Raw genomic sequence first — 27362 nt, forward strand, 5'->3', positions numbered from 1 at the left:
TGGGCTAGCTGACCAACCCTCTTTTTTTTTTCTTTTTTAATAAATATTTTCAACTATTTTAAATTTTCAAATTAAATTACAAATTTTTATATTTATATTATTTAATTAACCTCAAAATTGCAAATATCGACATGTAACTTGTTTTACATAATTATTCCATCTACGTAAAGGTGATAAACCAATAAAGAAAATGAGAAATCAAACACGTAACCAAATTTAATGGGTTGAAAAAATTCCCAACTCCAACTAATATTTAAGGTTTTGAAAAATAACAATAAGATAAAATTTTAATGGCCATTGTGATTTCGTACATGTAGGGATGACTTGACGTGGATGTGAATTAAGATTGTGTGAAACTCGTGCATATATATATATATATATATATATTAGTGAAATCTTTTCTTTTTCTTTGTCAGACTTTGAAACTTAATTTTTTAATTTAATAATTATAAATGAATATAATAATGTAAAATATTTAAAAAATTATTTGTCATATCTTTTTCAACAAACAGCTACATGGTCGGCACTTTCAAAAACTCTACAAAAAAATAGTAAATTAAGGACGGACTAACTTTTTATTGCTGATCCGTTGCTATCCGTCACTAATTTATTGATGGAACCGTTGTTAAACATTCTATAGCTATTATGTCACTAAATCATTAGAAATAACTTTACTAATGAAATTTAACCAACAAAAAGTTTCGTTGTTCAAAATTTCATGGCTAAACAGTCAGCAATAATTTAGTGATAGAATTTACTGATAGAAATCTCCGTGGCTAATTTTTAGAATACCATATTCCAATTTTGTGGTAGCATTTTCAATAGAAAATTCCATCACAGACCTTTTTGTCATAATTCCATTTCTAATTTCATCATAAATTTTTTAAATTTTATTATATGATTTATAATATATATTTATATATAATTTATTATTATGCTATAAATAAATGATATAGTAAATTGAAGGAAGAGTTGCATCTGAAAGTAAATTGAAGTAATAAAATTCTAGAAAAAATAAAGTAATAAAAATTGTCCAACTCACTAATAATAACAACATAAAATGGACCATTTGCCCACATAGGGATAATATATATACATATACATGCATACATACATACATATATGTATGTAAGGACCACTTGCTATACGTGATTGAGTTTATATTTAGCTCTCCTCCAAAATTAAGATGGAGCATGAAAATAAAACGACCCGTGAAAGAATATTGAAACAAATACTTAAAAGACACATATAGGCTTGCAATTGGGCAATGATGTCAAAATTATGAGTTTAAGTAAACCTATATCAGGAATGTAAACTCAAATCATAAACTTAAAAAAGTTTACTTTCATTAATAAATAGCCATTAAAAGTATATTAAATAATTAAAATATAAAATATGATCATAATTTGATTTAAATATATTTCACTAAAATTATTGGAATTAAATCCATTTACATTGAAAGATTATCATACTCAACACAAAATTTCAAAACAGGACAACTTATTTTTTATATTTCTTGTTTTTTATTAAAATTAGTTTTTGCTTTTTGAGTTTTATTTTTCTTTAAATCGAGTCCTACAGCTTTTATGAACTGAATTTTAGATAATATATACCTAAGTTGTTCAACTCAATTAAAAATCAATAAGTTTAGTGGGTTTAATGAAGTTTGCAACTAATTCAAGTTTATAAACAAGTTGACATAATTTTATAAGTTAGAGGCAAAAGAATGTCATACTTGAAGAGTCAATTCGTGAGTTTATTAAAGTCTGTGAACGAATTGACAAGATTTTATAATTTAAAAATATAAAAATAATAAACTCAGCGAGTCAACTCACCAAATCGACAACAATCCAATTGGGTATTAGGCAGTACACATTTTACAGCACTTCTACTAAAAAGCTTATAACAACTATTCGGGAATATTCCACTTAGGAAAGAAGGAATAATTAATTAGTATATTAATCATCTTGCTGCTCCAATAATAAACAAGTACTGTACATATATTTTATTACGTCGTGTGTCAATTGATTACAGCAAATAAAACGAGCATTATATTGCTTGTTATAGTTGATCTCACACTTGTAATCAGTTAATTCAATTATTGATTACTTCAACTGCAATAATATCTCCAGAAAAGACAATGATGGCATTTAGCTATCTTCGAGAAATGGACCACGGAAAAAAAAAAAAAAAAGAAAAGAAAAGGAGACAATAGAAAATATTGTATAAATACTTAAAAGACAAATTTTGGCCCCAAAGGAGATACTTAGGAGACAAACATACACACTGTCAATTTATTATTTATGCTAATAATTAGAATTTAGAAGAGCCCGTATAAAGGTTGAGAAATGAATTACAGTAACCACAATTTAAAAATACTACAGTTTACTACAAATTTTTATATTTCATATTATAATATTGATGTGCAAGAACATCGATGTTAAAAAAAATACTTAGAATATTAATATCCACTAGATTAATTTACATATGACAAAAAATATTGTAGTCATATATTTTTATATGCATTGCCAAAGAAATCTATGCCCATTGCCAATCCTCAAGCACAATTATTCCAGAACATATATTCCTTGTAGGGGTAGAAGGAATGATATTATAACTAGTATTAATCATCTTGTTGAACCCATAATTAACAAGTTCATGTTATGCTAAGGGGCGTGTTTCATTATTGCAACAAAAAATATATACAGTTTGTTATCGTTAATATTTTTCACCCGTAAACTAAATAAAATTTGTAATTTTGTTATAAGTAAAAATGTATAATATTGTAATGAGATAAGATATGAATAGTGTATTCACATTAAAATCTCTATCAACCTGTTCAATATAATTTTCTAAAAGGAAAAATAATGATCATCTACTAATGTTATTATAATTGTAATCTTAGTGAAATTATTATTATTAAATTAATATTAAAAAATATTAATTTAGGTCAAATTATCTTGCACCTCTGGTTAGAGTACTGGCACCACCGCTGCATATGACATGATATCAATAAATCGATATGGCTATCTATAAAAAAAATATAGGATATACAACGTCTAAGATGCGCGTGTGTTGAGAAAATATTCATAAGAAATACTAAAAATATAATTGTAATTTAAAAACATCCAAACATGAACAGATTTATAGTAATTTGATCATCGTCAAAAAAAAAAAATTGTAACTATAAAATTCACTAATATAGTTTTTATTGCCAATTAATTGTAGGAACATTATCGATACTTTTAGAATACCTTCCAGAACAAAATAACTCCGCTATTGCATACTTCATTTTTCAAGTTATTCGATCGAGTGTGGATATCGAGTTCCACGCAGACACACACACACACACACACACACACACACAATCACAAACCTATCTGCCACTGTTTTTTCGCTTTTGATTGTGCTCAAACTGTGATGAAACCAAGCGGTGTAAAATGATTTAACATTTATTTATTTTTATCAGAATCATTACTTTAGACACACACACACACACATGTAATCACAAACCTATAAGATTTTTGAAGAATCGCAATAAGATAGAATTTTAATGGCCATTTTGATTTCATATCTGTGGGGACAACTTTACTTGCATGTGAATTAAGACGGTGTAAAACTTGTGCAAATTAGTGTAATCTTGTCTTTTCTTTGTCATATTTTGCAACTTTAACTTGGACTTTTGCTTTTAATTTTGTTTACTTTAATAATTTATTATTTTGAATAATTTTTGGTTTAATTTGGTTAATGTAAATAATTAAATAATTATAAATTAATTTATTTTCAAAGCTTATGTTTCAAATACTAACATCTTATCATTTAAATATCACTTGGCCTTTTTATTTCCATTTTTTATTTTAATATTGAATTAATAACACAATTATAGTTATTAATTAAAAAAATTTAAATTGATGCTTGCGATAAAAAAAAACTAGTAACTAAAGTAATTAGTCTCTAAATATTATTTAATAATCTACATGATACATTTCTTAAAGAATATGTTTATCTCTTCCGGACTACCTATGTATATGCGATAAGGTGGTCCATTTTTTTTTTAAAGACCTTATTTTTTTTTAGGATAGTCAAACTTTCAGTCCTTTAAGTTTATTTTAATTTAATTATTGATTTGATATTTCAAACTTAATTTTTATTAATTTGGTCTCTTATATTTTCTTAAATCGCTAGAGTTAAAGGATAATTCAACCCCTAAACTATGAAACTTAGAGCATTTGGGACTTTACACTTATTTTTTGTGCAATATATCCTCTCAACTTTTGAGAACAGCGCAATGTAGTCCCTTCCATTAGCAAAAGTTTTATTTGATTGTTAGTTGACTAAAGAATGACCAAAAAAATGGATTAAAAAATTACAGAAAAAAAACAAAAAAAAAAAAGTACAGAAGAAGGATTAAGAGTGTGAGAAGGCTCTATATATACGAGACATGTACCAACGCGAAGATAATAGGTCAATCATTTGATATCTTATCTGATTATTAAACAATGACTTCTCTCATCTCTAAGTCTATCTTTCTTCTTGTGTTCCTCTTCTTTTCCAACATATGTCTCTCCTTCAGTATTTCTAGTGATTACCCAATTCTGAGTGATGATAATGTTGACAAATTTGATAAGTTCACTTCAGAGGAAGACATTCGTGAGCTATTCCGAATGTGGCAGAAGAAATACGAACGAGAATACGGATCAAGAGATGAGAAGGAAAACAGATTTCAGATTTTCAAAAGCAATTTCAAGTATATCGTGGAGAAGAATGCCAAGACAACATCCTACCGTTTGGGTTTGAATCAATTCTCAGATTTGACTTTCGAGGAATTCAGCAAAACATACTTGGGTCATCAGCAACCCATAATTGAAGACAACATCGACAATGATGGAAACATGGAATCCAACAATGATTTCTGTCCAGATGCACCTCCTTCCATTGATTGGAGAGTCTTCGGAGCTGTAACTCCTGTTAAAAACCAAGGCAAGTGTGGTAAGCGTCATTCAGAACCTAATCCTTTACGTAACATTTTGATGGTTGAATTTGGATTTTAGATTTAAAATCTGGCAGAATGACAATAAAGTCCCATAACATGGAATTTATGATAGGCAGATCCCTAACAAAATTTATTAAAAAATAAATTGCAAATATTGATTTAAACAGTTGTAGATAAGAACTGTAAACTGTCAGTTATATTTAGAATTTATATGCCTTATTTGCAATTAGAACTCCTGAATTTATAACTATCTGATTTGATATTCATAACTCCTAATTTAATGTGTGTGTATAGGAAGTTGTTGGGCATTCTCTACTACAGGAGCCACTGAAGGAATATATAAAATAGCCACAGGTAACCTTGTCAGCGTCTCCGAACAACAACTTATGTCTTGCGAGCCATATAACTTGGGCTGTGAAAAGGGAGGGTGGTACACAAGAGGATTTGAATATGTCGTACAAAATGGAGGCATTGCCACAGAAAAAGATTATCCATATACAGAAAAAGATGGTTCATGTGATCACGAAAAGGTCAGTGTTAATTAATTGCTAATGCTTCTTCTCCTACAAAATCTTTATTTGTGTCTTCTTTCCTGATTCTGGTTTAATTTGCTTCTTCTTCATCTTCTTTTTCTTCTTTCTTATGAAACAGGAAAAACTGATAGCTGCTACTATTGATGGCTATGTAAATAAGACATACAGATCAGAAAGTGCTCTCTTCTGTGCCGCTGCTAAGCAGCCAGTCAGTATTTCTGTCAATGTTACGAGAGATTTCTCGTACTACCAGCAAGTAAGTCATGAATAATCTCCATGACGTCTAATATGCATATTTCCATTAAGAGGAGTTATATTAATTTCTTGTTGAACTCCAAAATGATACATGTTAAACGGGTCACAACTAAATGTGTATAAAGCTAATTATGAGTTAATGGTCATCATTCTATACTTTCAACATGAAAAGGATTCCTAATTATAAAACTTAAATATAAAAATCTTTCAAAAAAGAAATATTGATTTAATCTTTTATATTTTCTTAAATTATCATGTGAGTTTTTAAAGTTTTAAAACGTAAGTTGACTCTCAAAATAATTTATTGTGTAAAGTATATTGATAACTTAGCATATATATGTAACTAAATAAGAATAAATTAAACCTCAAAATTAATTTAATTTTTATCAATATAATCTATTACACTATGTTTTGTTCTCTTGTTTTTTTTTTTTAAATTTTAGAGTTCATTTTTTCTAACTAAATAATTGCAATTTTTTCATCAAAATCTACATGATTGCAATCAATATTTTGTTATCTATATACATCAGTAAATTTTAATAATATTACTTCCTATTTAAACAGTAAGAACTAAATTGATAATCAAGATAAATTTAAATAATTAAATGAAAAAAATTAAATTTAAAAGAATAAATCGATAATTGAGACAAACTTAGAAAATTAAAAGTTACATTATTCCAAAGAAATATTTTATACATGTCTTTGAAATCGGCAAAGATCCCATATTTCACTATTTATCATCCTGTTTCCTCATTGAAAGCTGAAGTTGCTTTCTTTGAACATGCATGGTTAGGGAATCTTTGATGATAGCATCATCCGGGAAGAACGACCATGTAAAGTTAATCATGCTCTGTTGCTCGTTGGATATGGTTCAATTTTCGGGCAACATTACTGGATTGTGAAGAACTCGTGGGGATACACATGGGGACAAGATGGCTACATCTTCATCAGGAGAAACCTTAATGTCCCTGATGGAGTATCCAACATAAATTGCTTTGCTGCTTACCCAACCAAAGGTTTTGAGCCGTCACTTGATTCTGCTATATGAAGCAGCTTGGTGCAATTCTATATGATAAAGCCACTTTATATGTCTAGCTAGTTATAAGTGTCTTCGACATGAATAAATGCAATATCACTTGCCTTATTTGAATAAAGGTTAATAAACTCTATTATATATGTAAGCTTTGAGAATAAATGCTCTATTTGTGATAGAGCTTTGCTTGAAACTTGTGTGTTATTTCTAATAAAAAACTTGTCTCGCTCCATACTGTCATGGATCTGGTTTGTATACGGCTACATAACAATAGCATAATCAAGTAACTAGCTTGTAAGTTATGGAAAGCAATTCTTGCTTCAAAAAATATCATGGAAGCTTACTACTATATACCAATATAGAGAGTTACAGTAACTAGCCTATATGCTTGCGTTTGCAGAGAGACACAACAAATCTTACAGATCTGAACGAAGTTTCATGCTGCAATGTTTTACCAAGTCATGCTTGAACAAACTTATTAAGCTTTTAAGATATCTTAGATAGGGAACGCAGACATTCATACTTCCACATGTTAAATTACAAAAATTCATATTCCTAGCAAGTAAAAAGTAATAACCTTGCTTTTATTTAATACATGGGTTAAATATGTATAGTTCTTGACTATTTGTATGTAAAATGAATGACTAGTTCATATTCAAGCAATATCATGTCTAGAAAGGGGGAGATCCCGTATGGCTTTTTCATCAACAAGGTTCTAATTTTCAACCTTTTTTAAGTGCAAATTAGTCATTTAATTACCATTTAAATATGCAACCTTGGAGATTGATCATATGAATAAAAAACAAAATATAGCTACACTACCAAAAAAAATTTGGCAATGACTTTTAGTGATGACAAAAAAAGTCATCACTAAAGGTTTACTTTTGGTGATGATAATTAGAAGTCACCGCTAAAAGTCAACATCTAATAGCGACATTGTGTTGCTACAAAAATTCACTGTCAAAAGTAAATTTTTAGTAGCAACTTTTAAATGTGGCTGCTAAAGGGCCCCCTTTTAGCGTCAAAAGTTTATCGTTACCAAAAGCATTTTTATAAAAAATAATTTATACAATTAATTTTTGTGTTTTCATAAAAATAATTAAAAAATAAAAATAATTTATGTAATTACTTTTAGTGATGACAGTTTGTCACTGCTAGAAGTATTTTTATAAAAAAATTAAAAAATTAAAAATAATTTATATAATTACTTTTAGCGACAATAAATATTACAAAAAATATGACTTTTGGCGATGACTTTTAGCGGCGACTAAAAAAGTCATCGTCAAAAGTCACTTTTGGCGGTGACAAATCAAAGTCGTCACTAAAATTGGACATTTGGTGATGATAAATTGTCGCTGCTAAAAGTCACTACCAAAACTATATTTTTAGCGGTAACATTTTGTCACCGCCAAAAATATTTTTATAAAAAATAAATTAAAAATAATTAATATAATTTACTTTTGATGGTAATAAATTGTTGCTACCAAAATTATTTTTATAAAAAATAATTTTAAAATTAAAAATAATTAATATAATTTACTTTTTGCTAAAATTATTTTATAAAAAATAATTAAAAAATTAAAAAATAATTAATATAATTTAATTTTGATAATGACATTTATTGCCACTAAAATTATTATTATAAAAAATAATTTATATAATTTACTTTTGATGGAAATATTTGTAAAATTATAATTTAGTTTTTTTTTTAAAAATTATGAATTGTTTTAAAAATTTGAAATTAAATAAAATTATTCAAAATATATTTATGAAATTAAATTTCTTATTTTATGTATAGAATTAGAAATAAATTATATATAGGAACGTGAAACAAAAAAAATAGTCAAAGTGTGCTAAGTTTAATTATTAAATTTTTTCTAATTTTATATTATTCATAATCATTTTTTGGACATATATAGCTCATATTTTTTTAAGAATTATGTTATTAAGCTAGTATTTTAATATGATAAATTAAAATTTTAATAGGTTATTACTTCAATTATAATTAGGTTAAGTTATACATAAATTATTACTTACAATTAAATATATAAATGGCATTGGGAAGTTAAAGTTGTACAAATATTGTGAGATGTAAATGATATTACAGACTACTTAACATATTGCATACTTTATGCTTAACTTGATATACATATGGTATTTACTTCTTTTATTAAGCTTTAATAATTTTTGGATAAGGATTTCATGTAATTCCTCCCAGTATATTTAAGTTTTTATTGCTATAATAACATTTTATAACTAATTATTACTAAGAATAATATAAATAACTACTCAAATCCACCTTGCTATGAGATTGAAGATGATTAGATGTTAACTAGATTGATCACATATGAGATTCTTGTAATTATTATATATTGTAAAAGTCATCAATATTCATTTTCAAAATTATTCAAAACGACTATTACCAAAATTTATGTGGTTAAAATTAATTGTTTATTAAAATAATTTTTTAAGATATTGAAAAATTATCTATAAAATATATTCTTATTAAAAGAGGGGGAAACATTTAGCTATTTTGAGAGAAGATAAAAATTTAATCATTTAGTTTATCAATTTTTGAGAAAAATATAGAGAAGAAAAAAGTAAAAGATATGTAACATAAAATAATGTAATACATATATACTTAATAATTTTCACTTAAAAAATAAAAATATAATTTAAAAATTTATTACAATGTATATAAGAATATTATTTAATATTTAAAAATTGTTTATTTTAAGTTCATTTTCCTAAAAAAAATAATATTTACTGGTAAAAAATAATATTTTATTAAAATTATAATTTAAATATTCATATAAATTATTTTGTCATATTAATAATGTAAAATAAAATAAAATATATATATATATATGTATATCTTTTTAATCATATATTATTTGATATGTGTGTATGTAGTTACATAATATATATTTAATTTTACATATAATAATTGCATGTGCATTTCAGTTCAACTAGCAAAAAAGAGAGGCTTAAAGCTTGGAGGAGGGAGAGGAGGGAGAGGTCAAGGGTTCAAACATTGGTTTTGCCATATTTTGCAATAAATATGTGACGTGGCGTGTGGTAATATTTTATTAAAATTATAATTTAAATATTCATATAAATTATTTTGTCATATTAATAATGTAAAATAAAATAAAATATATATATGTATATCTTTTTAATCATATATTATTTGATATGTGTGTATGTAGTTACATAATATATATTTAATTTTACATATAATAATTGCATGTGCATTTCAGTTCAACTGGCAAAAAAGAGAGGCTTAAAGCTTGGAGGAGGGAGAGGAGGGAGAGGTATCTATTGAACACGTGGACTGTGATGTGGCACAAGATGGCAAGTGACGTGGCATCATCTGTTGTATATATGGCAAGTGACATGGCATCACTTAATACACACGTGACAGAGTGATATGACATAAAATAAATTATTATTTTTTAAAAAAAAGTTTTGGCGGTGACAATTTGTTGCTGCTAAAAAGACTTTTAACAGTAAAAAGACTTTTGATAGTGACAAATGTCATCGCTAAAAGTATACTTTTTGCAGCGATAAATAAACTATTAGCGACGATTGTTATAGCGACGACTTTTAGCGGCGGAAAGTCGTCGCTCAAAACTTTTGGCAGTGACTTTTTGTTACCGTCAAAAGTCTATTTTTTTGTAGTGAAACTATTGCCACTAAAAATATTTTTATAAAAAATAATTAAAAATTAAAAATAATTTATATAATTATTTATACCAGCAACAAACTGTCGCTGTCAAAATATTTTCATAAAAATTAATTAAATGAATCAAAGTTCTATTTGTACTGTAACTTGTGAACTTGAAATCAAATGACGAAAAGATTCGCTTGCATATTGTTCATGTTATCTCTAGTTTGAAAAAAAAAAAAAAAGTGAAGTCATGATCGGCAATAGATAAGGACAATCACACTACTATATAAAATATACATTTTACACCATGATTTTATACACGTTAAAAATAAAACAGGGAAAGAAATGTGACTAGTGATAAATTTGTAAATTAGTGTCATACCTGTAACATAAGAATAATATTCAGTGGTACATTTGTAAATTTTGTAACTTTGTATCCCTGTTAAAATAAAATATTTAAGTTCAAAAAATTATTAGATATATAATATTTTAATGAGTGATATATGTTATAAAAAATATACTTATATAAAAGACCATATTAGTATGTTCAATATAATTTTCTAAAAAAAAATATTGGCACAAAGGGAGTAATTTGGGATGGAGAGAGTAACATCCAAGATCAGAGAGCTCAAAGGTTCTTTCTCTTCAATTATATTTGGGAAATCAAGATCTTATGAATTATCTCTTCTATTTTAAGCTTTAAATATTTATGCTTGCCCCCGGCTCTCCATAATTTAACAGATCATATATAATTCTTATTTCGATCACAAAAGAATATTAATAATGAATATAAATCCCTTCGAAGATTTTGGATAAAATATTACATATAAAATTTATAACAACTTATATTGTTCATTAGTTATAAATACCAAACTTTATTTTTAAAACTTCATTCACACAACCCACACCGAGCTCATCCATCGACATAGAGATACAAAAATAAAATAATTGACATGAGTGTTGTATCAGGTTATTAGGCCAGGCCACTTGTATTGGGCCGAGAGTGAAAATCTCGTGGGTATTGTAATTCTTGCTTTTTCGTCTTGAGAGATTATTCTATTGTAAAGGGCTTATATAAGATTCCAAATGTTGTACTCAAACTCCTATGGTCAATTAATAAACAAACACTTTCATCTTTGAAACAAGAGAGATCCATTTGGCTTGATCGATCCATGTATGCCCTAATTTCTTCATTAAAAATTTAACATTGGGATGTTGATCATTGCTATGCTGATTGTTGGATATGGTTCATTTGGTGCTGGTCTTGATTATTGAATTGTGAAAAACTCATGGAGTCAACAATGGGGAGTCAATGGCTACATCTACATCAAAAGAAACACTGCCCATGATTTTGGCGTCCGCAACATCAATCGCTTTGCTTACATGAAGCAGCTTGATCGATGGAACTTGGAAGCAATAATGAAGCCCGGCATCATGTGTGCGTGTGTGTTGTAGAGTCAGAAATAATGACCATGCTTGGAGGGCCGTGCTTGGAGGTCCTGTTTAAATAAGAGTTTGGGTTTTAAAAATAATTTTTTTAAAGTAATCGGGTTTGAAGGCTTGGCCCTAATAAGCCCTGTAAAAAGGGGCTCAGGTTTGGGTAGCCCTGTTATATTATTATTATTATTTTTGATAGAACACGTGTTTGAAGCCAATGACCTGCTCACCTGATCTTACACACATTATATTATTATTAATTTTAATTTATTGTAAAATTAATTTAATATAATTTAATAAATATTAGTGTATAGTATAAAATTCCTGATTTTTTTATTTTTCTATAATTATTATGTTTGTGTATTTATAAAAAATGAATTATTTTTTAACCAAGATTTAAATTTTATTACTAAAATTTTAAATGTGTATTGTTTAATTTTTAAAAAATTATGAGAATTTTATTTTTTTAATTTCAAAATATTTTAATTAATTTTTAATGTTTAATTTTATTTTTATTATTTTTATTTTTTTGAAAAAAGGCTTGCGGGGCTGGCCCTAAGCTCACATAGGGGCTGGGTTTGAAAAATGTGGTTCAAAATAGAGAATCGGACTTTAGGGCTCGGGCCCTTAAGAGCCGGGCCCGCCCGTATTCCTAGCTCTATGTGCATGTCTGGGCATATAAATAAATGGAAAATTGCACTTGGCACCTAATGCATTCTAAAATTATTTTGCAGGGTCCTTTTTACAAATATGTTTTAGGAGGAAAAAAAAACACAATTGCTATTAGTGAGAAAGAAAGAATTTTAGGTTCACTACCAATTACCAATTACTTGTTAATGCATCCATACATACATATATACATACATATATGTATGCGTGTGTGAACCTAAAGCTGTGAATTTATGAACATGTGATTGTAAAATTATGAAACTACTGTCACAATGAAGCTTAGTTTTGAATATATGAAATCATAATGGATTTGGATTTATGAATAGATAAATCTATACTTATGAATATTTGAATTTTAAGTTATAAATTTGTAAACATCGCCAACACAAACTTGTCAAACTCTAAATAAAAATTTCACTACCAATAGACAATTACTTGTTGATATGTAATTCTAAAGTTGTGAATGTAAACATCTTGTTGTAAAAATCTCAACTTTTACTCACTGTCTTTTCTCACTAAAGCCAATTGTATCTTTTCTTTCTAAAACATATTTGTAAAAAGGGCATTTAAATGGCATATCATCAATTGCCTCTGAGTAAATGCCCTATTTTGTAGTGTAACTCTTGCGTGCTTGAAAGCCAAACGCGTTGTGGAATTTTTGCTGCTTGTATTTTTACCAAGACTGATCATGTATAATTATAAATGGAATTTATTTATAAAAAAACTAAGTCACAATTAAGAACATGTGCGCATATCAACTAAACTCATTGTTTAATTTAAGAGAGCTTAAATGACACTCAAATAATTAGCACAAGAACAAATTGATCCTCTCAATTTTAGAGAAGAAGTGTCGTGGTTAAGGGTAGATAAATGTGTATTGTCAAGCGTGGTAGAGGTCTGGTTTCATGGAAATCAAAGAAGTCTCTAGATCATATGCAGAAGCATGTTTAAAGCATAGAGATTGATTGTCATTTTGTAATAAAATTAATTATTACATCTGATAAAAAAAATTGTTACATGGATTGATTGACTAAATCATGTTTAATTTCTTCAAATAACGAGCAAGCTGATATTTTAACCAAAGCCGTAGGAAGGAAGGATCATGTGAAAGATCTCTCAGCAAGTTGGGGACCTTAAATTTATTTAATTTAGTCTCAAAAAACTTGAGGGGGAGTGTTGAGGTTAAGGATATATTAATTGAAATCATATTTTGTGTGTAAAACTTGTTATTAGTATAAGTACGATGTAGTTCAGTTTTATTCAGTCAATGAGATTCCCCCCATCAGAATGGGTTTATTCTTCACTTAGCCCAACAAGATGTAGAAGAGAGAGAGTAAAATAAATCAAAGGAAAGCACATCAGATACAAGTTGGTATATATCCTCAGGAACCAATAGGATAATGCCAAATGCTAGAGAAAAACGTGTTCAATGCTTGATGTTTTTTTAGACCACAATATAAAATATTTATAACTAATTCACAATTATAAAAAAAAATAGCTAGGTGAGTTAAAAAATTTACATTTGTCCAATTACACTCATTAAATTTGCATCTTTTCTTCCATTTTTTTCATAAGTGAAATGCAACATATATATGGAGGATAATGACAATTTAAGAATAGAAAATGACAACTTTTTTTTAGGCAAATAACTAAAACCTAAATAAAGTAGTCACTGTCTTTCATGTATTTCATTTTAAATTTTAGATTAGGGGCAAATTTGTCATTGTTGTAAAAAATTAATATGTCAAACAGGTCTTTAGAGACTACAAAATAACTATCTCCTTTCATAATATTTTCTTTTTATTATTTACATATCTCATGTTTTTTGGTCATTCTCCCTTTAGATTAGGGGCAAATTTGTTATTGTTGTAAAAAATTAATATGTCAAACAAGTCTTTAGAGACTACAACTATCACCTTTCACAATATTTTCTTTTTGTTATTTACATATCTCATGTTTTTTTGGTCATTCTCCCCAGTATAAACTTATGGATTATTTATCAAAATGCAATAATGATTATGTTTGAAATAAAAATGTAGTTTTTGTGGCCCAAAACCAAACTGAAATTAGAAGGCCTTAAAATAATGATAATTAAGAATATTTTGGAACCCTCGACCACTAAGTCGAAGACTTGTCTAAACATCTATACTGCATTCATGATGCTCAAACTATGATTTAATTTTATCACACGATAATTTTTACAAGCAATACGTGAATTAGCAGCTAGGAACAGGATTAAGATAGTTTAAATCCAAACAATCGCAGCCATAATTTGTTAATTAATTATTGCTTTTCAGTATCAATCGACTTTTTAATGTCATTTATTTTACTGTGCAAGTTACTTTATTCTGCCACTACAACTTGAACAGATGTAAAATTAGGATTTAGTTACAAAGGTGGCAAGGATTTAATCCCACGATTTTGGAATTATGAACTAAATATTTAACAATTGAACCAATCTTATTTATTGGTACTCTCTCTATTAAAAAATGTAAAGCATTTTTAACCAAATTTCTTCTCCCAATAAAGTAGTTACTTATCTTCAAACTAACCTTATCTTTTCATATTTATCCCTAATTAATAAAGTTATTCACTTTAAAATAAATATAAAGTAATTTATTCAATAGAGACACTTTAACAAAAAAAGAAAATGATTATACCTTGAAAGACTAAAAATGCCTTACATTTTTAACATCTAATTCTTCAAAAAATATCTTACATTTTTTAATGGAAGGAGTACATGGCAATAACTTCTAAGTACATAATGCCTCTAACATAGTGTTTGGCCAGTTCTATAAGATGGACCCCATGAGATTCGTAGAAGTTGGCTCATCCCGAAATTTAATTGATTCAATGAAACCAACTTAAGAATTTATAAAAATGCAACAACGCAAATTAAATGTGAAACTCATGCACGTTCTGAAATTATCCTTACTTTTCTTTGTCATATTTGCCGAGATATAGTAAACTTTTTAAACTTTTACCAGATGTGTTTTTAAAATATCCTTAGTTTTTATTACTGCAAAATACGTGTATTATTATAAGTGAGTTTTATCTTTAAAAAATTGAATGCTAATTATTACAATATGTGCGTATATAAATTTAACTTATTCTTTTCAAATAAGTACCACAAGAACAAATAAGTTTTTCCTTGCAATTCAAAACAAAAAAACAAAAAGTCACAGAATGGAAATATTGTGAAATATTATCTATTCAGACTTATTCTATTGAGATTTCTATATATTATCATGATAATCAATTGAGATTTTAGGACGGTCTATCTATTGAAAGCTTTTTTTTATAAATAGGGAGTGATACTTTTTCAAGTCTCATTTATTTCTCTCCCGACTTCTCCCATGATATTAGAATCTAATTAATATTTTATATTTTGTCCACACTAGATAAATTTATAACATATATATAAATATATACTTATCTAGCATAATATTAATAACTTGTCAATATTAAAGAAACAAGTTGTTAAAAAATTGAATAAGTTGAGTTTTAAAAATTGACAACTTTTTTAATATATAAATAAGTCATGTTCAAATATTTACAAATAATTGTTCAGATATTAACAACAATACATCTATAATTCACCAAAACACAAGAAAATGTTTGAAAAAAAATTATAGCATACACATTTTTTTATTTACCATAATATTGATAATTAACTTATCAATATTGAAGGAAGCAAGTTATTGTTAAAAAATTGAACAAGTTAGGGTTTAAAGTGATTATTTGGATATTAACAACAATGAGTCCATAATTAACAGCAACTCACATATATAAATGCTTGGAAACAAAAATTATATATTTATATAATATATATATATATATATTATATTTTGCAATATATAATTAAAATATTTGGGTGGTTTAGTGGTAATGTTCTTTTTCAACAACCAATGGGTTCAACTTTCCCTTGGCATATTTTCTGACCAAGTTTGACTGCTGGAATGACCCTTTTTTTTTTTTTGGGGGGGGGGGGAGAGGGAGATAAAGGTGCATTATAAACTTTTCTACTTTTAATTTGTTAAACTTTGACGATATATTATTTTGAAATATCCTTCTTAATTTCTATAGGAAATATAGAGCAATGGGCTGATAGTGTATTGTGGTTTTTAGGTTAGATTTTGGGTTTCTTGGGCCGATTGTATTTTTTAGGCCTCCTTTTTTCCCGGCTTTCTTCATTTCATTTATGATGTTTCCTCGTTTTTTGTTGTAGGTTTCTTTCTTTCTTTTTTATCTCTGGGCTATACGTATAGACGGTATCTATATAGCCCAACTAATGCTTTTGTAAACAGCATTTTCACATAATAATATTTTCTAGGATTATTCAGTTTGTTCAGCCCGTCTGTTCTTTCAACTTGGCACCAGAATGGGATATACACGCTACCTCCTCACAAACATCACAAAATGATTCGTTTCATTATTCTTTACCAAAACCCTAATCTTGCCATTTCTTGATTATTCATGGAGGAAGACTCATCTCTGCCATTGTCTTTTAGCTTACGATGGTGAGAAAACTTCAAATAATGGCAAGAAAAGATCAACCAATGGCAGAAAAAGGTCAGATTTGGCCTTCGCTTCCGCACTCGATGTAACTCGTCCCTTGTTCATCCACCCTTCTGACACCCACATCACAACCCTTGTCGAAAGTCCTCTTGTCGAAACGTCTAACTATAGCCTATGGAGTAGAACCATAAGAATGGCTCTATTGGCCAAGAATAAATTCAGGCTAATTGGTGGGAGCTGTGCCTGTGACAATCAATCAACATACCTTCGATCTCAATGGGATCAATGTAATGCAATCATCCTCACATGGATCATCAACTCTGTATCGAAAGAAATTGCCACCTCCATTACCTATTGTGAGATTGCACATCTCGTATGGGCAGATTTGAAGGAAATATACGATGAGACCGATGGCTCTTGAATCTTTAGTCTTCATCACTCAATCAGTACGATCAATCAAAGTTTGCTCTCTGTGTCATCCTATTACATGCACCTCAAGTAGCTTTAGGGGGAATACACTTTGGTTCCTTCGCCGACTTGCAATTTTGCTTCGTCGTCATCTGAATAGGGGAAGATTGTTCGCAAGAAAAATCTTTTACAATTTCTACTCGGTTTGAATGATTCATACCACTCTGTCCACAATCAGTTTCTCCTTATGTCTCCCTTGCCTTCTATTAATCAAGCTTATTCCATGATTAGTTAAGAAGAGGCATAATGAGATCTCTCTTCGGTGTCATCTCAAATCCCTCAAGATAATGCAACAATGATGGCTCAAGGATGAGGTGCTATGCATAAGGGAAGAGGTCATAGAAGTTCATCTGATAAATGTTCGAATTGCCACAGAAAGGGTCATACACATGACCAATGCTATCATTTCCCATCTCAATTCCAAGGGGGATGAAACAAAGGTTCCCTAGAGAAGCAAATCAGTCAAGTGCAAATGGATTCCTTCAATCCTACAACTTAGAAATCAAGTATGCAAGCTGACGATCAAGTATAATCACAACACGGCTATGAATAAATTCTCAAGATTTTGAAGAAGGAAGTAAAAAAATGTGCTTGTTGGAGCAGCACAGGTCATTGACCCAAATGGGTCATCAAGTTTAGAAGAAACCATCTTATCTTTTGAATCTAAATCTTTCCCTGTATGGTTTAAATCTTGACTTTGGTGCTACTAGTCACGTAGTTAGTAGTCTTGCACACTTTGATACATTTACATAATATAATGGGGTTTTTTTAACGCATAAGAATTCCAAATGGTTTAAAAATGGATGTGACACATATAGGAACTATTAAACTACTTGATGATGTCAAAGGAAAGCAAGTCAGATACAAGTTGGTATCCCCAGAAACGAACAAAATAATGCCAAATGCTGGAGAAAAACGTGCTCCATGCTTGATATTCTCTTAGGCCACATTATTGGTAATTAATTTATACTTCTAAAAAAAAGTTAAGTGAAACTTTAATCTCTTAAAAAATTGACATTTTTTCATAAGTGAAATGCAACATATATAGAGATATGTGTGTGTGTGTGTGTGTGTGTGTGGAGGACATTGACTACTTAAGAATAGCAAATGACAAATTCTCTTATTTATTTAGGAAGAAGGGATCATGAAAGATCGCCTAGCAATCTAAGCTTGGAACTTTAAGTTTATTTATAAATGGGGCAGATAAATGTGTATTGGGTCATATTTGTTATTAGGCCAAGCTAGTTCTTGTTATATTCTTGTTATTTCCTTTCGCTGGGTATACATATAATGCAGGGAGGATCACAACTAAGGACCATTTAATAAAATTATTCACACACAAGGGGCAATATGAAATAGATTGTTGTTAAAAACAGAAACATGACTTTTTTTTTTTTGAATCGGCTTTATTGTTAGTCTTTGTCTGCGAATAATTTGTTTGAGTGATCCTTTGATGTAATTCTCCCTATAATATATGTTTGTGTGTGTGAGTGTATAACCTGTTATTACTTATTAGTCTAAGTATGATGTTGTTTAGTTTTATCCAGTCAATAAGATTTCTCCCAGAATAGGTTTATTCTTCACTTAGCCCAACAAGAAGCAGAAGTTAGAGAATGAAACAAAACGAAGGAAAGCACGTCAGATATAAGTTGGTGGCTAGAAGTTAAAGAACAAACCAACAAATCAAAGGAAAGCACGTCACATGAAAGTTGGTCTATATCCCCCAGGAACCAATAAGATAATTCCAAATGCTGGAGTAAAACGTGCTCCATGCATGGTTGATATTATTTGTGGACCAGGATATTGATAATTAACTCGTAGTTCTAAAAAAATAATTAAGTGAAACTTTAATTTCTAAAAAATTTACAACTTTACAATTATACTCATTAAATTTACATCTTTTCTTCCATTTTTTCATAAGTAAAATGCAACATATACATGGAAGACATTGACAACTTAAAAATAGAGAATGACAACTTTTTTAAGGCAAATGACTAAAACCTAACAAGTTAGTCACTATCCTCCATATTTTTCATTTCAAATTTTAAATTGGGCGCAAACTTTTCATTTCATAAAAAATTAATATGCCAAACAATTAAGACTTTGAAAACTACATAATAATTATAACATTTTGGTACTTTTTATTATTTGAATATTTCAAGGGTATTCTTTTTTTCATTCTCCCCATTATAAACTAATGGATTATTTATCAAAATGCAATAATCTTTATGTTTCCGCTAAAAATGTAATTTTTGATGCCCAAGACCAACTGAAGTTAGAAGGCCATAACATAATAGTAATTAAGAATATTTTGAAAGCCTTGGCTACTAAGTCAAAGACCAATGTTAAAGATATTTCACCTATACATTAAGCAACTAAAGAGTACGAATTTAGAATTACAATGGAAAAAAAGTTGCTTTCTAAAGTATATACTTTATCGAGGTAAAAGATTTTCAATTTTTCCCTGAAAAAATCAAAGAGTTCATGGAAAAATTAAGTCCGAATTAAATTTTAATTAATCAATAAAAGATTATGGTTAAATATACTTTAGCAACTACAAGTTCTCTCAATAAAATAAATTATTGTTATATATTAGCCATGAGTCCATGATCGTATTTGTGTCCTGAAGAATATTAACTTCCTCCTCATTTGGTTTTATTTAGATGATCCATATTTGGAAGATAGCTATTAATAAACTGCTAATTAAATCATCTCCACATATATGAAGTCACAAGGACAGTTCAGAATGGAAACCAAAGATTCTTTAACTTGGTGCGTGCAAGTACCTGCTTGACACTGTCTTTATTCCTATGGATGCACGTGAAGTCACCACAGATATGAAGTCACAATATATGGCCGTTCGGATATTATACGTACAATATTCTGATCCCAACAAGATACTTTGGTCACAATCATATGATGCATACAAAACATTTTAATTATGGGTTTCCACTTTCTTAATTAAGAATAATTTTTTCACATTTTTTATATGGCTATCTTAATTGAATTAGATTTAAGTATTGTTAAGTCCAATTAGAGATAGCTCTTTCTAAGTCGTTTTGTGTATTAGCATGGACTTGAAGTCAAGACTTCATGCTTAAACAACCATTATGATGGAATAAGGGATAATGGTTAAGTAGAATAATTAGGTTTTCTTCATTAGAATTATCCATTAAGGATATTCAAATAAGGATATTTATCTATTAGAATTAAAATTTTTTATTTTATTTTATTGTTATCTTAGATTTATTTATATTTAATAAGATAGGATATTATCATCCTATTAGTATCTCTTTAAATTAGATTAAGGATTTATATTTAGATTTATTATGTTATCATTTTAGAACTATATAAATAGAGTTAGGGTTTTCATTTGTAATCAGCTTTTGCATATTATTGAATAAGAGTTTTCAAGAATTTTGGTATTCTCCCTCCTTTTCTCTCCCCTCCTTTCTCTTTCTCTCTCTTCCCCTTTTCTCTTTCCCATTTTACATCATTTTGGTACCAAAGCCTAATGCCACCTTCCTTCCCTATGTTGGTTGGGATCTATAAAATAATCCAGACCTTCCTTAAAACCATAAATCATTATATAATATATTTGAAAGGTACTTTCAATCCATATATTCATGTTTTATATACAGGGAGTGTCAAAATTATTATGGCACCCCACCTCAATATGTTAGCCATACACAATATCACAAAGGCTACTAGAGGAAAATAATCAAAGAACAACATCAATACTAGTATGCATATGACCAATTGTGTGGATATGAAGCACGTTATACAGCTGAATATGCATAGTAGATTGTTGAGTATGAAAGTTTTGGCGCCAAATTTAAAAGGTGAATAACTAAAGTCAAGCACCGCAATGATGAATCCAATGCTGAATTGGAATGTCAAATTTGAGAACGTGCATGTCAAATTCAAGAAGGTTCTTGTTTAATTGAAAGAAAAAATAAAGATGTTCCAACAGATTATAGAGTCACTGATGAACCAAAATCTAGCTAATGAGCATATAGATGTTGACACTGATATCCTAAAATCAAAGGCATCTAATATAACTCTTGTGGAGCTTAATCATGAGAATGGTTTGTCCACTCTAGCACTTTTACCTTCACAAGCTCCATTAGAAGTTCCAACAAAAGTTCCTCTACTTGCCATACAATTGGCACCTTCCCAAGTTGTGATCAAGCAGAACCAACCTTGACTTAATATAGATTCACCTCATCTACAAGTTGTCTTGTCACCTAATAGGAAGCTTTAACAATATCTTGTCTGTTGAAAAGGTTTTTAAAAGATTCCAAATAATTAATGCTATCCTCCATATGATGCAATTCGTCGCTACCTTCTTGTTGGAATGGATGTCTAGATCTATACACGTGGATGAAATTTTATCCCTCCTCTCCCTCCCCAACTAATTTGTGCTTCAATTTTAACTCATCTGGTGATGATTTCTTCAAGCGAAGGAGAAATGATGGAATATTGTTATCTTTTTTACATCACATAATCCTTTCCACTAAGACCAAGCCTCTTTTTTTTCTTTTCTCATTTTCATTACTCTCACAGTAAGCTTTATATATACTAGGATTTATTATTTTATTTTATTATCGTCTTAAATTTATTGATATTTAATAAGATAGATATTATCATTTTATCAGTATCATTTTAAATTAGATTTAGAATTTACATTTAGATTTATTATTTTATTATTATTTTATCATTTTAAAACTCTATAAATAGAGTTAGGATTTTCATTTAGAATCAGCTTTTGACTATTATTGAATAAGAGTTTATGAGAGTTTTGATATTTTCCTTCCTTCCCCCCTTCCTCTTTTCTCTTTCTCTCTCTTCCCCTTTTCTCTTTCTTGTTTTACATAACATAGTCCTTTCCACTAAGACCAAGCCTCTCTTTTATTTATTTATTTATTTTTACTTTTCTCATTTTCATTACTCTCACACTAAGCTCTATATATACTGGACATAACCTAAGCGAAAATACCAAGTCCATCACTTGATTGCTTATTTAGCAAACAATAATAGTTCTCTTACTCTCTCTAAGTCTCTCTTTCTTTTCTTCTTCTCCTTTTCAATGATATGTCTCTCTTTTAGCCTTCCTAGCAAGTTTTTGATTTTGAATTATGACAATGATCTAGACAAGTTCACCTCTAAGGAAGAGCTCTTTGAGCTATTCTAACTGTGGTAGAAGGAACACAAACAAGAACATGAAACCTTAGATGAGAAGTCAAATAGATTTGAGATCTTCAAAAGCAATGTGAAGTATATCAAGGAGAAAAATGCGAAAAGAACTTCAATCTACGACTATTGTTTGGGTTTGAACAAATTCTCATATTTGACATTAGACAAATTCAGAGAAACCTACATAATTGAGATGGAGCACACAGAGGGAGGCAACATTGGTGAGCCCGACAGCGATCACTATCCAAATGCACCTCTTTCCTTGGACTAGTGGGACTTTGGAGCAGTTATTGCAAAGACCTAAATATGATAAAATAGACTACAATTGTAATAGCCTGAAAAACAAATATATATATATATATATACTTATTTAATTAACTATATGAATATATTTTAGTTATGTTTGGGATAATTATAACAATAAGAAGTATGGGTAAAATGCAAGTATGTATGCCAAGCAACCTAAAGGTTCTAGGTTTGAATCCTTGATGCAATAAAAAGGGGGATTTTATTTTATTCAGCTTCTCTGAAATTACAAAATTACCCTTTTTGAAATATGATAAAAGCTTCCTTCCCTTCCTCGGCCATTCTAGAAAAATGGAGAGAGAGAGTATGAGAATAAGACTGACTTAACCTATTCTTTGTACCTCTGACCCTTTTCTCGTTCCAGTGATCGCCAACTCCTCTCCCTTTTGTGTTCGCGGTGGTGGCTAGTATAGTTGAAGCTGTAAGTTGCTCTGGTTCATTTCCCCTGTATTCCCTATCTTTATTGTCATTCTCTGTCCTGTTTCTAGCTATCTTCATTAGGTTCGATCGCTGCTCAGTTTCTATCATCTGTTTGGGTTGTTGCTGGCATGAGATTTAATCGTTGGAGTTGGATTCACGAGTCTTTCCTTTCCTAGCTCAATCGTGAGCTTTATGATCTGCTTTACTATTATGTGCTCCCAGTTTCTACGTCCTCTCTGCGTGTTATTCGGTCTGTGTGTTATGAGCTGAAAAATCACAAAGCATCAAAACTAAAGTGGAGCTGTTGCTGTAAGCTTGTATCGGTGCTATAGAGTCAAGCTCCTTTCATTGCTGTGCATCATAACAGTGTTTGAATTATATCTCCCCTGTTAAGCCAGTTGTTTTAATTTCTTCATCTTTGTTTTCTGTCGTGGTGAGTCAAGGTGAGAAGGCTTCACGTTTAGGCTTCTTTTGCTATGTATACATGTGAACTGGTGATTAAAGTAGCAAAAAAAAATTTAGCTCCCTTGTGGCTGTCTATGATTATACATGGCTGAGAAAAAAAATAAAAAATATTATGCATGCCTTTTGTTACTGTTGTGCCGTGCTGTTATAGGAGGGAGAAGATTCAAATTTAAGTTGAAAGTTTATTCAAAATTTGATATGTGTGCGCGCGCGCGCGCGCGTGCACGTGTGTGGGTCATAATCCTTAGAGCTAAATAAATTTAATTTGAATTGAATATGGTTAAAAAAAACTATTAAGGAAGGGTAGGAAGAGAGTAGTTTTGATATATAATTTAAATAATTAGAATTTATGCACCTAAAGTAATTGGTGCAAAACCTATGAAAAATTTTTACCTCAAGAATGGGGAAGATTGTAAGTGTGAAGGATAATGTTTGGTAGTAGAAGTATGTTAGTATGGAAGCTATGGAATTATGAATGGATGGTTTTGACTAAAACAAATTAGTTGGGATTAGTGATGTTAATGATAACAATTGGATCAACTCTAAATATGATGTTAGTTTTAGAATTTTAAATGATAATGGTTGATTTGGAGTTTGGTTAAAAATTTCATTTATTTATATCCTGATAGGGTGTGAGGAAGAATGGGGCCCTGACCAAAATTAGAGAAGAGGATATCTTTGAGAATTTGAAGCTCTGACAAGTAAGTGAATAGCATTCTATTTAATATATTTTTATTTTTAATAGCCTTTTTTGAAATATTTTATTCTTATGAATTATATTAATTTTAAAAATTATGAAATATCAATAAAGGACAAATGAGTTATGATATGTGCATTTATTAATTCTTGAAAATACATTTCCAAATTTGATGAAAGCATTCTTGTATGGTTGTTAAACTTTGAAATTTATTAGATAGTTAATTATTGCAAATTTATGATTTTGACAAATGTTAAGATTTGAAACAATTCATGCGAGTTTGGCAGTAAGAATGATAATTTATTTCAATGATAATTATTTTTCTCGCATGTTTGAAGCGTGATTTAAAAGGAGACTCGAAACAGAACACTGCTGCTAACGGTAATTCCGTTAGCCCGTAACGCGCTATGGTTAAACACTAGCTAGTTTGCTTTGTGAGTTTTATTCTCACGTTTGGTAATCGTGGGCTTTGTACCCGCGTTTGATTTGGTGGCCTGAGCCGCGTTAGGTTACTTACCCTCGTGGACCGTGTGTCCACATTTGTTTTCGTGGCATAAGCCGCGTTTGGTTATTTACCCTCGTGGACTGCTGTGTCCACGTTTGTTTTCGTGGCATAAGCCGCATTTGGTTATTTACTCTCATAAACTATGTGTCCATGTTTGTAACCTATTCTGTTTAGTTCTCAAGATCTTAAATGTTGATTAATATGTGTTTTTGAAATTTACATGATTTTGGCTAGCAATTTGTACCACTTTGAGTTATATGTGAGCAGATTGTTTTCTTTTAGCATGATAACATAAATTGTTTTCAATTTACTCTTATTTTACAAATATGGCTATGACTTACATGCTTATAAATTTTGGTGGACTTACTTTTAATTAGTTGACACCATTATTAGAGATTGTTGATTTAAAATTTAAGAATTTTATCATGAGAATGCTATTCACTGAAAAAATTATTTTAGCTTCAGATTTGTTAGCTGACGCCAATCCCACCATTGACCTCAAAAGGATAGAATAGCTACAATTGGTGAAAGTTTTGGATTGGTATTGCTTCTTTTAATGTAAATATATAGTTCGTATGTCTTTTTGATTTAAAAGAAAGATTAGATATTCCACATAGATTGTTAATAGACTTTGTTTTGGTTTGTATATGGGTTGCTGGCTGGAAGGAGCTACGATCCTGATTTATACTATTATCTATAAAAAAATTTGTTATAGAATTTTCGGGAGATCCTAATTACAGAGAAGGTTCTGCCGAAATTTCTACAAAAATGTCGACACTTTCTTATGATAATGAGTCTAAAGGAATTACTTTAATTCCCATGTAATTTGATTAATTTTGTTCTTTTCTTTTGTAAAATGGAATAAATATTCATTCTGGGCTTACGGGAATGTGTGAGTGTTCACACTCATGCTGGTCACCCTTTATTTATGGGGCGTGACAACAATATTCTTGTGAGTGTTCCTGAACAACAACTTATGTCATGTGATCCTAATACTCATGGCAGCAATGGAGGCCAGGTCTACAAAGCATTTGAATATGTCATCAAAAATGGTGGAATTGCCTCGGAGTCAGATTATCCTTATGAAGCTATTAATGGTACTTGCAATCACCAAAAGGTCTGTAACATTATTCTTTATTTTCGTGGATTACCCCTTCTTCTTCTTCTCGCTCTGATTATCTGGTTTCCCTTTTTTCTTTTTCCGACAGGAGAAGAGGATAGCCCTTACTATTGAAGGCTATGGAAAAGTGAAATCCTTATGCGAACCTTGTCTCCTTTGCGCTGTTTCTAGGCTGCCTGTTAGTGTTTATGTATGCCGATCCTTATGTATGCCGATCCCATAGACTTTCGACACTACAAGGGTGTAAGTCACATATATGTCATAAATAAATAGAAGATAAAAAGCTCGAATAAATAAACGAGGACAGGGAATAATTTCTTTGAAACAAGGAGAGAGATCCACTTGGCTTGATCCATGTCAGCACTAATTTCTTCATTAAAAGTTTATACTTTGAACATGGACATGGACTCTTTGATGCGAGTAGCTGCCCAAACGTTGAACGTTGGTATACTGATCATGCGATGCTGATCGTGGGATACGGTTCTTTGGGTCTTGATCATGATTATTGGATTGTGAAGAACTCATGGGGTAGAGAATGGGGAGACAGTAGTTACATCTACATCAAAACAAACACTGGTGATCCTTTTGGTGTATGCAACTTCAATTGCTATGCTTGTTACCCAACCAAGAACATTCTCAAGCTTGATTCTGCTATATGAAGCAGCTCGAAGTAATACGTGCAACAATAACATGACGCTTGGCATTATGTGTGCACGTGGGCGTCACTAGTAGGAAAAAAGGCTTTTTAAACCAGTTAAAAAAGCCTTTCTAAATCTTGTTTGTAGTGTAACTCTTGTGTGCTTTTGAAAGTCAAACACAATGTGATTGTGGGGTTTCTGCTATATGAAGCATCTCACTTGCCTTTGAACAAATGCCTCATGTGTACGTGTAAGTGTCTTTGGCATAAATAAATGGCATGTCATTTTTGCCTTTGATGAATAAAGGCTCTATTTGTGTTGTAACTCTTGTGTATGCCTGAAAGCCAAACAGATTGTGGAGTTTTTGCCGCATGTATTATTATAAAAGAGTGCTGATCATGTATAATTTATAAATGGTTTTTAATTGATAAAAAAACTA

At 29.7% G+C, this 27362-nt stretch overlaps 2 protein-coding genes across 2 annotated transcripts; both read left to right on the top strand.

The window, feature by feature from the left end:
• The first annotated feature begins 4499 nt into the window (after positions 1-4499).
• Positions 4500-6898, top strand: LOC129286229 (zingipain-2-like). Its single transcript, XM_054922239.1, has 4 exons — positions 4500-4989; positions 5288-5523; positions 5645-5782; positions 6575-6898. Exons 1-4 carry the CDS (start codon positions 4500-4502, stop codon positions 6827-6829), a joined length of 1119 nt encoding a protein of 372 aa, XP_054778214.1. The 3' UTR covers positions 6830-6898.
• Positions 6899-26093: 19195 nt separating this feature from the next.
• LOC129286230 (cysteine protease XCP2-like) lies at positions 26094-26944 on the top strand. Its single transcript, XM_054922240.1, has 3 exons — positions 26094-26282; positions 26374-26475; positions 26615-26944. Exons 1-3 carry the CDS (start codon positions 26094-26096, stop codon positions 26942-26944), a joined length of 621 nt encoding a protein of 206 aa, XP_054778215.1.
• Positions 26945-27362: the final 418 nt, after the last annotated feature.

Source organism: Prosopis cineraria, unplaced genomic scaffold, assembly GCF_029017545.1.
Source record: "Prosopis cineraria cultivar Desert tree isolate PC_DT_omini unplaced genomic scaffold, ASM2901754v1 PC11, whole genome shotgun sequence".
Classification (NCBI taxonomy): domain Eukaryota; kingdom Viridiplantae; phylum Streptophyta; class Magnoliopsida; order Fabales; family Fabaceae; genus Prosopis; species Prosopis cineraria.